General features: G+C 36.6%; 1 protein-coding gene across 1 annotated transcript in view; it reads left to right on the forward strand.

Moving 5' to 3' along the window:
* The first annotated feature begins 8166 nt into the window (after positions 1-8166).
* LOC145694567 (uncharacterized) overlaps positions 8167-18764 on the forward strand; it is a 130952-nt gene continuing 120354 nt past the window's right edge. The window contains exon 1 of the mRNA XM_081770902.1: positions 8167-8869. Coding sequence (XP_081627028.1) covers positions 8583-8869 — 287 coding nt within the window. The 5' untranslated portion in view covers positions 8167-8582. The remainder of the gene's footprint in view (positions 8870-18764) is intronic.

Here is an 18764-nt window from a genome sequence, read left to right on the forward strand (position 1 = left end):
ACGGGCCGATGAATGACAAAAAGGGCTGAATTTGGTACAATTGTACCAAGTGTGGCAACACTGACCTATATGGTTTCCTTTCTGCAACACGTTTAGTATTTGCAGTGCCTCTTTTCGGACAATCATTCATTCAAATTAAGTGTAAAAATTTGCGATGTAATAGTTCCATTGTCGCTGAAGAACATAGTAGATGTTGAAACAGGATGTTTTGAACATGCAAAATTTCTAAATGCCAAGCCATTATCTGGGGAAGTGTTTCGTTTGTAATTTATAAAGAATTTCTTCCTGGTGTGTTTGTATTATCTGTTATTCTTAATTAATCGATACTAATGGTATTCAATATTAAAAACAGTTTCGTTTTTGTGATACTATGGAGGGGGGATTTAAGAATTCTTTTCCTGTTATAGCTATTTCATTTGCCTGCTACACACAGAAATTATTGGTGCACGTAACTAGCGCCGCAGCGGCTCCTAAAGGAACTAGGCCCTGTTCGCTTGTCTGTGCTATTTGGGAAGGCGCTAAGAGATCATAGCGGACGATGGTTGAGGAGAGGAGAAAACACTTTGTGATAAAATATTGTTAAAGAAAATTTCAATTATAAATATAGAAGAGGTGTTTTAACATTAAAAAAAGTTAACCGATTTTTTGTGATAAAGCAAACCGTCAAACTTATAATTGTATTTGTAGAATCTCTACTTTAAATAGAAATTGTTTAAAAGCATTTTTATGTTTATTTGTGTCCTTTTTAGGTCATTTTGCGGATTAGCAGCGAAATTCGCTTAACTACGGTGCCGCACCATCCAATTCATTAGACAATCGGTATTTGGTGTGTTAGACTATTTTATAACTGAAGAGTATTTGAGTTGAGTTGAGTTGATTTTAGTTTAGCGTCCCTTTCAGTAGCGAGGCTATATGAGACGTGGACCTACTGATTAACGTGGAATCCGAACCACATGAGCTCCCGCCGGGAATCGAACCCGGGTCTCCCACGCCAAAGGCGCGTACGCTAACCGCTTAGCCACGGAGGAGCTCTGAAGAGTATTTGAACCCCTCCTTTAATTCCCTTAGGATACGTATTTCACTGAAAGTGTAATGATAAATTTTCGTAAGATAATCTATCTGACATAATTTTTTGAACCTCCTAGCCACTAATTATTATTATTATTAAGTATTCTGCCTCTTGATAGGTTCTAGGACGAATGATTTTTATTTATTTTATATTTTATTTTATTTTTATTTATTTATTTATTTATTTAAGAATTTAGGTTTCAAAGTGGAAATTTTTCTTCCATGTGTCTCGAATTTCTGCTTTCCCTTTTAAGAGCCTGCCTTAGTAAAAATAATACAAAATTTACCATTTTTCTTTTCCCTGTTTATTCATAAGTGAAAGGAGATAATGAAATGCAACTTAACACAATCAGAGATAATGCTATTCTACAACAGAAAATATGAACCTGAAGGACATTCAGTGTTGCCATCCATAGAAATTACAGTGTTGCCAGAATAACAACGCCTCTAAAAATCTACGTTAAGGCAGCGAATAGAGGAACGAACTCAACTGCATTTGGTTACATATCATGTTGTTTTGGTTTCCTGTGAACTACTTTTTTTTTTAAATAATAGTTGTATTTAGTTTGTAATAAACAAAATAGTTTTAAGACACAGTTATTGAAACTAAATAATAATGTTGTTTAAAAAGTAGTTCACGGGAAAAAACAAATGCAGTTGAGTTCGTTCCTCTAGTCCCTGCCTTAACTTAGATTTTAGGGGCGTTGTTATTCTGGATATACTGTAATTTCTATGGATGGCAACACTGAACATTCTTCAGGTTCATATTTTCTGCTGTAGAATAACATTAGACCTATCTATGATTGTGTTAAGTTACATTTCATTATCTCCTTTCACTTATAAATAAACAAGCAAAAGAAAAATGGTAAATTTTGTATTATTTTTAGTAAGGCAGGCTCTTAACATTCAATACTCTCTTCTATTTTTCAAATCATCGGTCAGTTGTGTCCTTCTTTTTTCTACTCCTCGCTTTCCTTCCATCTTTCCTTCTACGGTAGTATGAAGAAGACAACATCTTCGCAATATGTGTCTAATCCAATTGGCCTTACTATGAAGGATGCTAGATAAAAGTCTCTTTTCTCTCTTAACCCTTTATAAAAAAATTCGTTTGTTACTTTTTCTGTCCATTTTATCTTCTCCATTTTCCTCCAACGCCATATTTCGAAGCTCTCTAGAGTTTTCTTCTCTAACTTCCGTAATGTCCAAGTCCAATGTTCCATATATAGTACTTGACCAATTTTTAGTCCAATATTGAGCCTGCTATAGTTAAAAGTGTTTTTTTTTTTGTTGTTGTTGTTGTTGTTGTTGTTGATTGCTTCTTTGACTTTGGCAATTCTCGACCTGATCTCTTTGGTACAGTAAGCGCCTCTCGTCAAAATACTTCTGAGATATTTGGAATTATTGACCTCTTCAAGCTCTGTTTGTTCTACTCTGACCCATAAGGACGCGCTTTCACGGAATATTCTCATAAGTTTCGATTTTCCGATGTTGATTTCCATTCCATATTGTTTCCCAGTGTCAACTATTTTGTCAGTCATCTCCTGTAGTCTTTCTTCGGTTCTAGCTGTAATAACTGTATTATCTGCATACCTAATTTTGTTAATGATCTGTCCCCAATCTTAAATTCCAATTCCCATTAATGCTTTCTTCGTTAAACATTTACTGAAAATGTTGAATAATTGGGGCGGCGACATACTACGTCCTTGTCTGACTCCTCTTTAAATCTCCACACTATTGGTTTATCTTTCATTCAAGCGCAAAGTCTCTCGCTGTCCTATGTCCAAGTTGCGAATGAGTCGTCGGTCTCTCAAGTCCACCAGATTTCTTTAAGTATTTTCAGAAGTTTGGTCCAATTGATCCGGTTGAAAGCTGTCGATGAAGCACAATTCAACTCTTCCTTACGTTGAGAACACCTTCTGATATAATTGTCATCAACCCAATAGCATCTTTGGTACCTTTTCTCTCTGGAATACAAATTGATCTTCCTCCAACACCTCTTCTGTCTTACTTTCAGCCGCCTGTTCAGTATACGTGCAATAATTTTCCCAGTGTGGGAAATAAGGATAATGGCTATGTGATCACCACACTTCTTTGCTTGCTTTGATTCTAAACGAATAAATTCCTTTCAAGGCTAATATATTTCCTTGTACTTGATCTGTGTGCGGGACCTTAATGCGTGCAATAATGTTTCCAGTGTGGGAAATAAGGCTAATGGCTATGTGATCACCACACTTCTTTGCTTGCTTTGATTCTAAACGAATATATTCCTTTCAAGGCTAATATATTTCCTTGCACTTGATCTGTGTGAGGGACTTTAATATGCCAATTACCGTACATTTTGCATTTGTAACAGCTGACCAAAAGTGAAATACAGGCCAAAAATTTGTTTCTATTCATTTCTTAAGGTTTCCAAAAATTCCTCTTAATTCATATAATCACATTATTGCGCCTATTATGAAACGATTATGAACAAGTAATCCCTTCAATGTAATTAAACAATGAGAGCCATTACATAACGCACACACTGTATTTTTTTTCATAAAACCTTCTCTTAATTTTCATAAAATTCTTATTATATTAACAATCTTTATTTATGATTGTACTTGGAGGAGGAGATTTCTTTCGTAACTGGGTAACAATTTTCGCAGCGGGAAGCATGAAGACAGGTGTAGAGTAGGGCAGAATATTATAATGAAATGCATACAAACATTGGAGTGTAGGTATTACGCACAGGACTATATTTAAGGAGGTTTATCAGATAATGTTCCACGTAGCGTAATCCAGAACAAAGTTGAATAATAATGGCGACAACGTATCTCGTTTTTCAGGCCATTTTCGACGTGAAAGCTCGTGGACAAAAATTGTCCTACCCGGACTTTACTTTGGGATTCATTTAAACATATCTTAATTAATCTAATTAGCTTTCTCGGTATTCCAAGTTCTGTAAGAACGTTGTATAATGTTTCTCTGCTAACCGAGTCGTACGCCTTTCTAAAACCAATAAATAGTTGTACCGGAGTATTGTATTCCCACTTTTTTTCAAGTATTTGTCGAATGGTAAATATTTGGTCGATAGTTGATCGATTTCGTCTAAATCCGCACTGATAATCTCCAATAATTTCATCTGCGTATGGGGTCAATCTTGCTAATAGAATATTTGAAAGGATTTTATAGGATGTTGACAGAAGAGAAATGCCTCGATAATTATTACAGTCAGTTTTGTCGCCTTTCTTGTAAATTGGAACAATTGTTGATTCTTTCCACTCCTGTGGCAATTCTTCCTTGTTCCAGATAAGGAGAATGAGTTTGTGTATCTTGTTCCACAATTTTTCGTCTCCAGCTAAAATTAATCAGCCGGAATTTCGTCTACACCCGGAGATTTGTGTTTCTTTAATTTCTTTATAGTGGTTTCTACTTCTATTCGGTTGGGTTCTTGAATATACGTTTCTGCGGTGTGTGTCTCCTTTTATCCACGCACATTAGTTTTTTAGGGCGTAAGCTACGAACATTTGGAAGTAACTCTAAGATATCTGCCTTTAAAAAATCGGTATTGTATGAATGGCCTTATTTATAGAATGGGCTTACTTACAGAATAAGGTTGCTTACAGAGTGTGCTTACTTATAGAATGGTCTAACCTTCAGAATGGTGTGGCTTACAGAAGCGGATTACTTAAAGAATGGAATTGCTTACAGAATGGGATTACTTATGGAATAGTCTTACTTACAGAATGCTCTTACTTACAGAATCGGCTTGATAATCAAAATGTTAAATAAAATATTTTCATCGTTAAAGTCAAATCTCGATTTATGTATCTTATGATGGTCAGTTACACTCGTCCTCTGAGGTATTGACTTTTTAAAAAGGACAAATATACATTTTTTTTTCGCACACCAAATAGAGCATGCTCGCGGGCAGATATTTGCCCCCCACCACTGATATAAATAAAAGAAAAATGGGATGTCCAATGTATCAATCCATATTTTGTAAGCTACCGATGAATATAACACTAATACTTCAAAATAAACTAATTTTTAAACAAATTTTAAAACTCGCTTGATAAGATATTAAAAGCAGTTCACTTTAGTGGTGGCTCTTGAGGAAGTCTGAAAAGTAAAAATTAAAATTTTATCACTCCAATTAAAATTTTCCTTGTGCACTAATTGTTGTATAAATATTTGTTGGAAAGTAATTGATTCTAAGTAACTTTTTGTTCACTTTACTGAATCCTATATAAATATCGTTAATGAATATTTATGGAAACTTCGCTGCTCTCCAGGATATTCTTTAAACGTTCTTGTCGTGACAAACAGTGGCGTAGCCAGAAAAACATCACAGAGAGGGCTAATAATTGCAATGTTCAGGAAGCAGACACACATCAGTCATTATCTAGTATTATAAATACTGGCTTGAGAAGATCAGGAATTTGATATTAGAAGGCTATGATCATGCGTCACAAGCTGAAATTTGTGACCATTCAGAAGTTTAATATTTAATTTGCGTTCATAAAGGTGAGGTGAATTATAGGAGAGACAGATAAATTAAAAAATCACTTTTTTTTGTTCTTCCTTAGTTACATGGTATTAAAATACTGATGAAATTTGCTAACATAGAGAGAAGCACTAAACTAAATTTCCTTCAGCTACAATCCATTAAGTTGCCAGGCAGTGGCGCATTTTCAATTGAATGATGTGTGGTGAGCACATCGGCTCCAGGCATCATTATTTCTTGTTTTCTGGACTAGAATTCGTTATCTCTTAATTCAGATATCTCCGCAACATTGCCTCATGATGCTAAGTCAACACCGGACACTTCTAATACTTCCTCAATGAATAGATCCATTGACCACGCACACGGAAGTAGCATGAACTAACAAGTCGAGTAAGCGAAACTTAGTAATATATACCTACTTGAATATATATTGAACTTGAAAATCTACTTTCCTTTTTTAATGTTCTCTATTCCCACATGTAGATGTAAATTTTAGTTTATATGCTTACGAAAGAGCCCAGAAGCATTAATAGTGAAGTATATAGCCAATTTGCTCAAAACACTCCCTGCTAATCTAGTAACTTGCGCGTGTCTTTGGTGCACTTAGGCCCGGGTTCGATTTCCGGTGGATGAGCACAGTAAATTTAATTTCACAATCATTCAGTTTCATTAATCAGCCGTCTCCTTTAGCCTAAAGACGTTAAACTAAAAATTTCAAAGTTGAGAAGGAACAGTTTCGGTTCAGAAGAGGTAAGGGCACAAGAGATGGAATTGGATTATTAAGGGTGATCGGTGAAAGGTTTATAGACAAAGGGAAATAGATATATGTGGTGTTTATTGATCTAGAAAAGGCTTTTTACAGTGTAAACTGAGAATTGTTGTTGGGAGTTTTGAAGAAGGTTAGGTTGGAATGGAAAAATCGAAGACTCATAAGAAACTTATATATGAAGCAACAAGTAACTGTTAGAATAGGGGAGGAAATGACAGAGGAGAGTACAATTGGAAAGAGCGTTCGACAGGGATGCTGCCCCTTGCCAACCAATATTTAATATCTATCTGGAAGAGATAGTGAAAATGAGCCTACATAATGAAGATGGCATTTCAGTAGGAGGTAGAATGATTAGGTATATAGGTGTATACGTGTGGAGTATTTGAGTATTTGTACTAAATGGGTCAACAACATGGACATTACGAAAAATGATGAGAAACGACCATAAGCTTTCAAAATGTGAGTGTGGAGAAGAATGGAGAGAATCAACTGAAAACGAATGAGAGGCTCCTAGAAATTGTAGGGAGAGAAAAGAACAATTTTATATATTATTAAGAAGAGGAAGAAAAACTATTTTGGAAGTTAGCTAAGAAGGAACTGTGTATTATGAGGGACGTGCTAGAAGGTATGGTGGAGGAAAGAGAGGGGGGACATGAAGGAGACTACAATTAATGAACGATATCAAAACAGAAAAATCGTACTTGAACACGAAGAGGTTGGCGGAAGACCGTGGAGTGTAGATACTTCTCAGTTGTTGCAAGTGACCTGCCAATATTGGCAGAATACCTATGATGATGATGATCATAATTTGCTGAAATTTTAGGTATAAAGATACAGCTTCTTGGAAATAAGTTTATTTGAACACGACTGTATAATACTTTCTTCTTATCAATTATTTTTAAAAAATCGGGGATCACAAATATTGAACGGGGAACATATTGATATTACATAGAAACAGAACACATTTTCGATATCACTGTACCAAAGAAGAGCGCTTGAGTTGGGTCATCTCCCATGGCTACGCTACTGTAACAATATCGCACGAATATTATCTAATATCTATGGATGTTCCACAAACTAAGAACTTTCCAGACTAAGGGTTTCTCTGGAATACTTTACTGGTAGGATAAAAATCAGGACTGCACAGAATAGAGAAGTGTTTTGGTCTCGCTAGGCTTTTCACCAGACGATTCCATGACCTCATTTTAACCTGTATTCCTTCTTATTGAGGAAAGTATGCTCAATTTAAAATTATGATCTTTTTTTTTTTTTTTTTTTAAAGGAAGAAAATGAGGAATAATGCATGTAATAGTGGGAATGTTTGCAATAATAAATCGTTTTGAAAAATGGATAAAATTATCCAATCTTTTAACAAAACATTTAACAGAATAAGGAAAAGTTTATATTTATATTTCAAATGAGAAAACATTATTAATTATTTATTGTTTATGTTTACGGGCATACTATATAATAAAATACACTATTGGAACACTTATCTATGACGTTTATCGCATACGAAAGTCAGCTGATAAACGATTTGTTTTCTTAAGTAAAATTATGAGCAAGCAAGGTAGATCTTAAGAAAGACACACACACACACGATTTCAAACGTTTTCTTAGATTGTAATATATACAGGTAAGATGCATTAAAAAAAAATCTACTCTTGTTTTCATTTTACGCAAAATGAGTTCAGAAATACTTGACATTCATTGTTTTGTGCGTGTTATAATATACTTATCTTGAAGCATGGTTGAACCACTAGCAGACAACTCCACTGAACTGGTGACCTCGAAAATCACTACTACCTGTGCTGGTATGGTATGGTGTCAATAATACGTAAAACGTCGCGGCGCGGTGTTTGGTGCTCTTGGTGAGGAGCTCGTCTGTGAGCGGCATACTTTTCTGTTAGTCCAGTCAGTGTTGTTGTTAGATTTTATATTAACGGTACCTGGCGCAACAGAAAGAAGCAGGATTCCTCCTCCTAGCTGAGCTTGGACTGTCACTTCATCTGTGCGGCTGAATGAAGTAGGCAGTGGTAAAAGCTTCAATGTGGATTTCACCGAAGTGACTCGGTGATAGTGGTGCGGAAGGCAAGATTTTCCGCGTCGCGCAGTGCTGTCCGATCTCATTTTTTTTAAAAAAATCAGATATATATTTTTTTTAAAAAAGGAATAAATATAAGTGAGCTCATTTGGTGAAGAATATATAGTGTGATATTTATTTATTTAGTTAGTTTTTAATTCAAAACAAACAAAATGTATTTACACACAAATAGTAAAACAGGGAATATGAGAAATATATCTTCAGTCTTGCTGGTGCCTTCAATTGTTGTGATATTATTTATATTCTTAACTTTGAGTTCCTCGGTCGCTAGTGGACATCCTATTAGCTTGTTTCGAGACACAAGTCCTTATAAAGGGTTTAGTGGTTTTAGGAGAAGTAATACGAGCAGACGAATGGTATATTTCCAAGAACAAACGATAGCAGTCGTGGAGCTGGGGCCAAGGAAAGAACTGGAAAACTGTGAACTAATTGAAGTCTAGTAAGTAAATTATTATTATTATTATTATTATTATTATTATTATTATTATTATTATTATTATTATTATTATATTTTGGACAGGGGTCACGGTGGCTCAGTGGTAGAGCGTTTACCTCTAGTACGTAGGTCCCTCGTTCGATTCCCGGCCAAGTAAGTTTGTGGTGGATAGCATTGCGTACGAGGGTTTTCTCCGGGTACTCTCGTTTCATTCCACATTTTCATTCCACCAATTCATCTATCATTCACTTGCCTTAATCATTCGCCTCCCTTAGCCTAACAGGACATAATTGTGGGACGTTAAACTGAAAGATGTCATTTTATTTTGACTTTGTTGAGCTACGAATCACATGAAATATTTCGAATGAAATCCTTTTGTTTGCCCTTTTTTACCTTCCAATATTGTCTCATTCTTTTCCTGTGTTCCTCTCTTCTTTCTTCTGTCCATACTACTCTCTTCTGAACCTTGGGCCCCGGTGGCTCATTGGTAGAGCGTTCACCTCTGGTACATGAGGTGCTTGGTTCGATCCCAACTCGCGTCAAGTGATCCCAGCCCCCGCCAAGTGAACTTTGTGGTGGACAAACACCGTGTGCGTGAGTTTCCTCGGGGTTCTCCCGTTTCCTCCCACTTTCTTCAATCCACCATTTTCATTCATTACTCATCATCACCATCTACTTTAGCCTAACCGGCATAACCGTGGGACGTAAAACTCAAAGATTTCGCGCCAAGTGAACTTTGTGGTGGACAAACATCGTGTGCATGGGTTTTCTCGGGAATGTCCCGTTTCCTCCCACTTTCTTCATTTCATTCATTTCTCATTGCCGTCTCCTTTAGCCTAGCTAGCGTAAAAACGTGGGTCGCAAAACTTTAAGATTTCACTTAATTTCACTTTTTCTTAGCCCTTTCTTGAAAACCCTTAACACATTGACTGCCATGTGAGCCATATGTGGCTCACACTAAATTGCTCCATGAGGCTCTGTGAGCCATATATGGCTTACGCTAAAACTGACCGTGGGGCCCCGTGAGCCGTATATGACTCACGCGTTGACTTTCGTTTGGCACTTCTCTGAGGCCTTACGAAATTTGTTTGGGCTTTTATTCAGCTGTGGTACTTCGCATTTTAGAATTTAGCGTATTCAAATAATACGTATCTAGAGACCAAAATATTCAATATTCCAAGTTAAAAAAAAAAAAAAAAAAAAAAAAAAAAAAAACACCTGGCTCCTGGTGTGAAAAAGAAAATGCGTGAACCACATACGGTTCGCGGTGCCTCAAAGGAACAAATTTATGTCTAGGCCGCCAGAAGCTAGATCTGATTCGAAAAAACTTGGAATATTGAATATTGAGGTTTCTAGGTACGTATTATTTGAATATCGCTTCGTGGCCTGGTGGTGACCATAAGGCAAACATAAGTTGGCGCCATGATCCATCTTCATAAATGATCATGAGCAGTCAAAGTGTTAAATATTTCAGCTTCCTTCCTGAAACATTTTCCGCCTCATTTATCCCTATTTCCCTTATGTTTGCTTTGACATCTTTGAGCCAATTCATTTGTTTTGTGGACTTCGTTGAAATAGTTGAAAATCTTTTTAGTCAATCTTTTGTCACCTATTCTCTTTATATGACCATAGAACAACATCCTTCGCTTCCTAATCATGGACATAATTTTCTGTCTTTTATTATATATTTCTTTATTGCTTCTCTTTCCAGATTCCATTCCCACACTTTGGACTGTTTTTCTAAGAACTTTCCTTTCTTCCTTTGTTTTTCTATTTGTTCTAATTGTTTGGCTGTATTTAGAGCAAGACATTCTGACGCTTGAAGAGTTTCTGGACGTTGCAGAGAATTATTATTATTTTCGCTATGCTTAGAACACAAGTTATACCAAATCAAGATAGAGTCGACCGATGTTTGCATTAAATGACATACTTTTCTATGTGCAAATTTAAAAATATAAATAGCTTAGGGTTCTGGGAGTCCAGAACCGACTTTTATGTAAATTTAGTCGAATTTTTGGGGTGATTTTATAAATTTTAATACAATTTATTTCCATATTCAATTTGAACCCATCCACAAAAAAAAAAAAGCGGACCCCTTCCGAAATAAATTCCTGCAAACGTACCTAATTTAGCTTTTTGATTGAGTTGACAAGGAGCATCATAACGCCCAAGTGTGCCATTGAAATTTTAGGGAGTGAAGCATGAATGTCGATATGGGAGGACAATAGGAGGCAATTGCCCCTTTTTCAATGGCACTTCAGAACCTTTTAATTTTAAAAAGAAAGTAAAATAAAAATATACAAATATTTGAGCAAAATAACTAGTTATCTTTATGTGTAAATTCTGTGTTAGTTGGATTTAGGGGTGCACCTACGTGGGGACACCACTGGGTCCGGGCCCTTATCATGTCTTGGAAATTCAACATACATTTGTACTTTTTAAATAAAAATATATTTGCTTAGCAAATAAGTAATTAAGGCAGGATAAAGATTTGATCACATACGTCACCTGTGCTCTTTATTTTCTTAAAATCAATATTGGTCTATAAATCAAAAGTATTTATACGTATACTTTTTCTGAGAATATAGGAGGCAGAACTTATAGTCTTGTCAGTTAATGAGTTGATTTTGAGTTTAACGTCCCTTTCAGGAGCGAGGCTATATGAGACGTAGACTTACTGATTAACATGGAATCCGAACCACATTATCTCCCGCCGGAAATTAAACCCGGGTTTCCCACGCACAAGGCGCGTATGCTAATCGCTTAGCCACGAAGGAACTCATAACGTCTTTTCTGATGTAGAAAACAGTGATTCAATACGACGTAGACATCCTCTGCAATTCTTGTAGTATTGAATCACCCTCCAAAGCTTGGACCACTCCCAATAAAAATTTCTGGGTACACGCCTGGTTGGACTGTATTTGAGGCAGTCGCGTCGCTTCGGGCTTTGCTTCGTGCGCTGGGAATACGATATAAGTAGTTCATATTTTTCATGTAAATTACTGTTATTCATTAAATTATAAATACTTCTCAAACTCAGAGCACAATTACCTTTGCTCTAGGGATGCGTTCGAGTCGAGTCGAGACAGAATTTTCCTGACAAAATTCGAGTCGAGACACAGCTCTTCCAATAGAAAAATATATAATTTTCGAGTCGAGACATCACTTTTACAGCATATTTTCGAGTCGAGACAGTCTCAAATCTTGTCTCGTGCGCATCCCTACTTTGCTCCTTAAGTGACGCCCCCTTATCCTTGTATATGAAGAGCATCACGGATAATTGGAAAACAATTACATTGTACATGTTTACATTTCTTTCTGTTTGTATTCTACGTATCATATTTTTTATATGTTATGGGTGTTCATATATATTCCATACCAGTTCGCTACTTTATTTATGTAATAATTCCATATTCAAGAGTTTGTTTATATATTGAATCAAAGTCTGAAAATACTTGAAGCTACTTCTATGCATAGTGTAGTTGGCAAAAATCTCCTCTTCCCTTGAAATCAACTACGTAGATTGCCCATGGAATTGAGTGAAAAAATATTTGAAAAGTCCATACCAGTCAAGTAACTTTTTTAAAAATGTACCTACTGTAATTATGTATTAAAAAGGTATGTATAAAAATATATATTATTATACAAGAACAACATGTTTCAATCAGGTTCTAACTCAGTTATTAGAAATCAGAACCATTATTTGAGCCAGCGAATACGTAATATTTTTAGGCGACATGTTAAGAGAGATTTATGAGTGCACATCACTGGCATCGGCAAAGGTACCTGATCCGGCCCTTTTCCTCGTTAGTACAGTGATATAGAAAATGGTTCCTCTTTATATACAGTATTGTTCCATTTGTAAAACCCGATGATGTTTATTAATAATTTACCAAAATAAATAAATGTTATACCTCATGTTCAGCAGCGAGGCTATATGAGACAGAATACATTTTCGAAAGCAATGAATGGTTTTACGTATTCACGTACTTAGAACAATTTTCAATAGTTATGCTTCTCTGAGGACTAGTGCTCTCAAACGGGTCGGGTTGACCCGACCCGACCCGAGTCGGGTCGGGTTGTCGGGTCAGGCTAATCGGGTCGGGTTGTCGGGTCGGGTCAGTCGGGTCAGCTCGGGTCGGGTTGTCGGTTCGGGTTATTCGGGTCGGGTTAATCGGATCAACTCGGGTCGGGTTGTCGGGTCGGGTTGTCGGGTCGGGTCAATCGGGTCAGCTCGGGTCGGGTTGTCGGGTCGGGTTATCGGGTCGGGTTGTCGGGTCGGGTCAGTCGGGTCAGTTCACTTTGGTCAACTGAGTTTAGGTTGAGTTTACACTCTGCTGGAGTCGAAAGCTGCTGTTTTTCACTAGTTGCCTAATTAAAAATAGCAATTTCCAATTGATTTTATAGAAACCATAAATCTATTTTGAACACTTGCAGCTAGTGTTTTTATGATAAATGCTTATTTTTCTACTTGTGTGTACTTTAATTTTTAAATGTGGAAGATTGATTTTACCAATCGACTGTAATATTAATATCTACGCCAATATGGAGTCCGGATTTAGAACAAAACCAGAAGTTGTTTAAGTAACGCCAAAAGAGAGATTGGATATGGACGACCAAGCCCAAGCAGGGCCGCGGTGGCTCAGTGGTAGAGAATTCATCTCTGGTGCATGGTGTCCAGTAGCGTAGCTAGAGTTTTTAAGGGGGGGGGCAATGAAGGGCCCAAGAGGATTTTGAGGGGGACATCTCCAATATATATATATATATATATATATATATATATATATATATATATATATATATATATATATATTATATATATATATATATATGTGTGTGTGTGTGTGTGTGTGTGTATTCAAGGTGAATGTTTCCATCTTTATTGTTCATGATTTTACTCTTTGGAAAACAGTGAAAATATAAGAATTTAGTACCTCAAACAACTAGGATTCATTAATGCAACTGATTTCTAATATAAGTAAATAGTTATTTAATCATGGCGTTTAAAATATGTGTAGCTGGTTGACTTAAGTGGAAGCAAATACACTTTTACAGGTAAAGAAAATAACTTACAGGTTCATGCCTCTACTTGAAGAGGATCTTTCTATTCGTGTGGGCAGGAGCAAACATATCCACAACTTGTTAAAGATCTAACGATTTAGCAATTTTCTTCTCAATATAAAGTAACACTAAGTTTTCAACCTATCATGAGTCATTGACTTGCGTATACAAGTCTTTAATCTTTTCAAAGAAGAGAATGACCTTTCACATGTAGCACTAGAAACTGATATAATCAGAGATGATACCTAGCTTGTAGGTTTCTAGGAATGCGTTTTTGTAGACACAAAGAAGATCAACTAAATTCGTTAAGGAATCAGCTTTCGTTCTCTTCTCGTCTTCATACAACTTAATTGTTGGAGCAACCCACATTATGCTTTATTTCTTGTTTAATTATGCTTTTCTTTTTAATTATGCTTTATTGTTAATTTCAATGATTATTTTACATTAATCGTGTATAATGTATATTTAAATCGTATACTTCAAATACACGAGTAATCGTGTATACACCAAATATTCTAAATATCTTGATCTATTTATTGATATTTTTTGGAACTAGTTTCTCTCATATTTAATGAACTTTCTACTTAATTCATTGTAAAGAGATGTGCTTTGCTCGAATAAATTTTTTCTATCATTTGTGTGCGCCTTACAGGTACATATATACAGAAAGGGAAAGTAAAAGATGCCACCAAAAAGTACAGAACGTGCTTAAGTTCAAAAAGTAAACATAACGATACAGTGATGACGCCAGATTGGGGCAAGGGGGGCGAGCGCCCCCCTAGTAGCTACTTCTGCCCCCCTGACTGCCACCTAGACTGCCCCCCCCAGACTCGTACAATCTTTAAACATTCTTCATGTAGTATTATATATCAGTATCATAACCAATCTCATTGACAAATTGTAGTCTACTTTCAATGAATTTACTATGTGGCAGATTAATTCTCAAGGTTTCTTCTTTGAGAGTCTGGGTATGCACGCATATTTCTGTTTTCTAATTTAGCCCCTTTTGAGGTAAATTTTAATTATACTTCTTTCTTATGATTTTTAATAATTGTGCCTAGCGAACAATAGTAGATTTGGTCGACTTGTTTTCTTCTCATTGGATCAACTTCGATTGGAAACAAAAGAAAGGTAAAACCAGTTACGTAACTTGTTTGTATTTGTCCAGGTTTGAAGTTTTCAGTTTCATATTTTGTTTTATTTAAAACTTCTTTCTTCTGAAACATTATTCTCGGCTTCCAATATTCAGAGGATGTGCTTATAACAGCTTAGTTTGCAACTACCAGGGCTTAATTTTTTGAAGGAGATAAAAAGAGTTGTGTTTTCCCTTCCTGCAAATGATAATAATAAAATTATGGAATGAAATTGATTCCCAATAAAATGTATTGTCAGAGTGCTGATCTTTAGTTAGTAATTGGTTTATACTAGTGCTCCTTTACTTATTTTGTTTCAAAGTACTGACATGACGTCTACCATATTGACTAGGAACTGCTGAAAAATTCGTAGCCCAACCCAGAAGGAGTACACGTGGATTGGTGAGGTTTTACTTCTTCTTCTCTTCCCCCGAGTCAATATACTACCTTGTACAGTGCTCCAGCTTTTGCAGAAAAGTTTAAAAAATCTAGATTTCCTCGCACCACTGTTCGTAGCACTACCCCTATCAGATCTAAAATGGCTTCTTTCAAGTGTTATTTAAGTTTGGGAAATAAGTATACGTAATAGACGGAGCTAAATCTGCAGAAAAAGAATGATGATCTAGACATTGAAATCCTAGATTATGCAATGTCAGTTATGTTCGCAGGGGCTTGATGGACAGGTGTATTCTCCTGAAGGAACAGAATTCCTTTCTTTTCATTTTCCGCAGCGTTGTACTTTGAATTTTTCTTTCAGTTTTGTAAGTAATGTAGAGATTCTGGATTAAATATCTGACCATTGAGGAGGTAGTCTACCACTCCATACTTATACCAGAAGAATGTTCCATACAGTTTCTCAACCTACTTCTGTGTCTTGAACTTCTTGGGGCGATGGAGAAATGAGTACTACTACTCCATTGACTGTTGTTCCGATTCAGGATCATAGTGGTACAACCATATTTCATCTATGGTTACTATTCGTCAGCGAAATTGATCAGCATTACGGTCAAATTGAAAGAATACTTCTCTTAATGCCGTTACCCTTTTATTCTCCTGACATATATTTTGGGAACCCATTATTCCGAGAACTTGCGCATACCCAAGCCATTCTGAATTATGCTACCGACGAGTTCCAAAGAAATGCCCAGAATCCCTGACACAAGTTTTGCTGAGAAGGTAAAAACTGAGAAAGCGGGGTGCAGACCTCAGACTATAATAAAATATAAATAGCTTAAATTATTTTTGTCACACAAAAACTGGGGTGGCCTAGGCCCTCCGGCCCCGGGCTATATCCACCACTGGCTGAAATACTGCAATTTTCAAGAATAATGTCACAAATTTCATCCATAATTTCAGGAAGAGTCGTTGCTTTTAATCATCCTGGATGTAAAGCATAATTTGTTGAGAAATTGCTACGTTTATACTAAGCCACTTACTTCTTCACCACTATATATAACGGAGGAGAGTCCCGTGGTGTTTCACTGATTTCCTAATTAATTTACTTCGGTGACTTTCCTTGGTGGAACAAAAATGTTATAACAGTAAGGATCTGGATGTTCGTGAAATTATCTGTTTGGGCACACATAATCACTTCAGAGGCCTGAGAAACAATAAGAATTTTATTATTAATATGAAAATTTATATTTGTACATACAGAGTTATGTTTTCTAAACTACGGTTTCATTTTTCTACCTAGTACCTATACTCCTTCTGGATTGGACTACGCCATTTTCAGCAGCTCCTCGTAAATTCTCTCTCTGGCTCGCTCTCTCTACATATATATAGTCCTATATATATATATATGTAGAGAGAGCGAGCCAGAGAGAGAGAGAGAGAGAGAGAGATACGTAGCATATAGACGAATGTGTTACTTGTAGCATACGCGAAAGTAATTCAATTTATGTTTAGGCTTCAAAAGTTTCATTGAAAAATATTTCATGTGCAGACGTTACTTATTTGTTAGTTACAAATTTTATTTGAAATAAGTTTAATTTATAATCATATAGATCTAACATAAAAACAGCAACGAAATACACAATGTAATGTAAAATAAGTCAAACGTAATAAATATGTCATTTTTGGTATGGCAAATAGCCGCCCATGAAAAATGTATCTGCCCCTCCTTTGCGCCCCTAAGAACTTAAAGCTGGCGTCGTCACTGTAACAATATAGTATGGAGTTCTTGCATACTATTCATTGTTGGCGGAAAAATTTCTTCTTTTACTTTCTTTTCTCTACATCAAAGGATTACACCGAAAAGTTTACAGAAATGAAAATAAGCTTTTCATTGTTGCATTGTTATGTTCTCAATGATTTTGCATTGTAAATATTGGCTTTAAAAAATATTAACACAGTATGTTAAACTTTCAGTTAAAGAGAATTTTCCAAGAATTGTGCTATATATTTTAAATTATGCTTTATGCTTTATTTTTAAAATTATACTTTCAAAACTAGTTTCCCAATGTGAGTGCATTTTGGCGTTCACCCAGTGTCGTGACCATAGTGCTCTCAAACGGGTCGGGTTGACCCGACCCGACCCGACTCGGATCGGGTCAGTTCGGGTCGGGTCGGGTCAGTCGGGTCAGTTCGGGTCGGGTTGTCGGGTCGGGTCAGTCGGGTCAGCTCGGGTCGGGTTGTCGGGTCGGGTTATTCGGGTCGGGTTGTCGGGTCGGGTCAATCGGGTCAGCTCGGGTCGGGTTGTCGGGTCGGATTATTCGGGTCGGGTTGTCGGGTCGGGTCAATCGGGTCAGCTCGGGTCGGGTTGTCGGGTCGGGTTATTCGGGTCGGGTTGTCGGGTCGGGTCAACCGGGTCAGCTCGGGTCGGGTTATCGGGTCAGGTCAATCAGATCGGATCACGGTTCGGGTCAGTCGGGTCGGGTCGGGTCATCGGGTCGGGTCAGTCAATTCGGGTCACGGGTCGGGTCGGGTCGGTCTTCAACCCGACCCGACCCGACCCGTTGAGAGCACTACTGAGGACAGACCATATAGTACTGGAGAGCTCTTTTGATATGCAAGAAACGTCAGTCCAGGTCTAGGGTAGGCCCATAGGTAGGGAGTGGCCAGAGGACTGACCCTAATCTCTGACCACCTTCAGCTCTCTCTGAAACTTTCAGCTGTTTGTTGATAGGTAGGCCTATATATAAATGTAATGTGAACTCAAGTTATCACCCCCACCCCCAGAAAAGAAATGATTTCATTTCCCTTTTGTAGTGTTGTGTCTACGGGCCCGGACACAAGTTGAAATTAAAATTTAAGAGTTAACCATATGTCTCAGTAACTATACTATACACATAGTGCCATAATGAAGAGTTTAATGAGGGTTCATTTAAGTATCACTTCTCCCTCAATAAGTGGCATGGTTCTGCTACAGCTTCAATTGACAAGAATTTTTTTTTTTTAATTTTCGTTTTCTCGACTATGGAACTAACATATATCATTATATTCATTTCAGTAAGATCTATCAATTTCTATATGTTTCATGTTTGGGCATTTTTTTCGTTAAATGATAGCAATATAGTGGAATTATTTAAAAGCAGCCTTTAGTTGTTACGTTACAACTGAATGATTTGTTAATAATAATAATAAAATGCTTGACACTCTCAGGGTCATAACTCTCGCACAGTAGAGCAAAAAAAAAAAAAAAAGTCATGTGAACTGAATATATTATAATTATAGCGGTAGTAGAGAAAATTTCTTGACAGTTT

The sequence above is a fragment of the Thermobia domestica genome, chromosome 9, assembly GCF_964235325.1.
Source record: "Thermobia domestica chromosome 9, izTheDome1.hap1.1, whole genome shotgun sequence".
Taxonomy (NCBI): Eukaryota; Metazoa; Arthropoda; class Insecta; order Zygentoma; family Lepismatidae; genus Thermobia; species Thermobia domestica.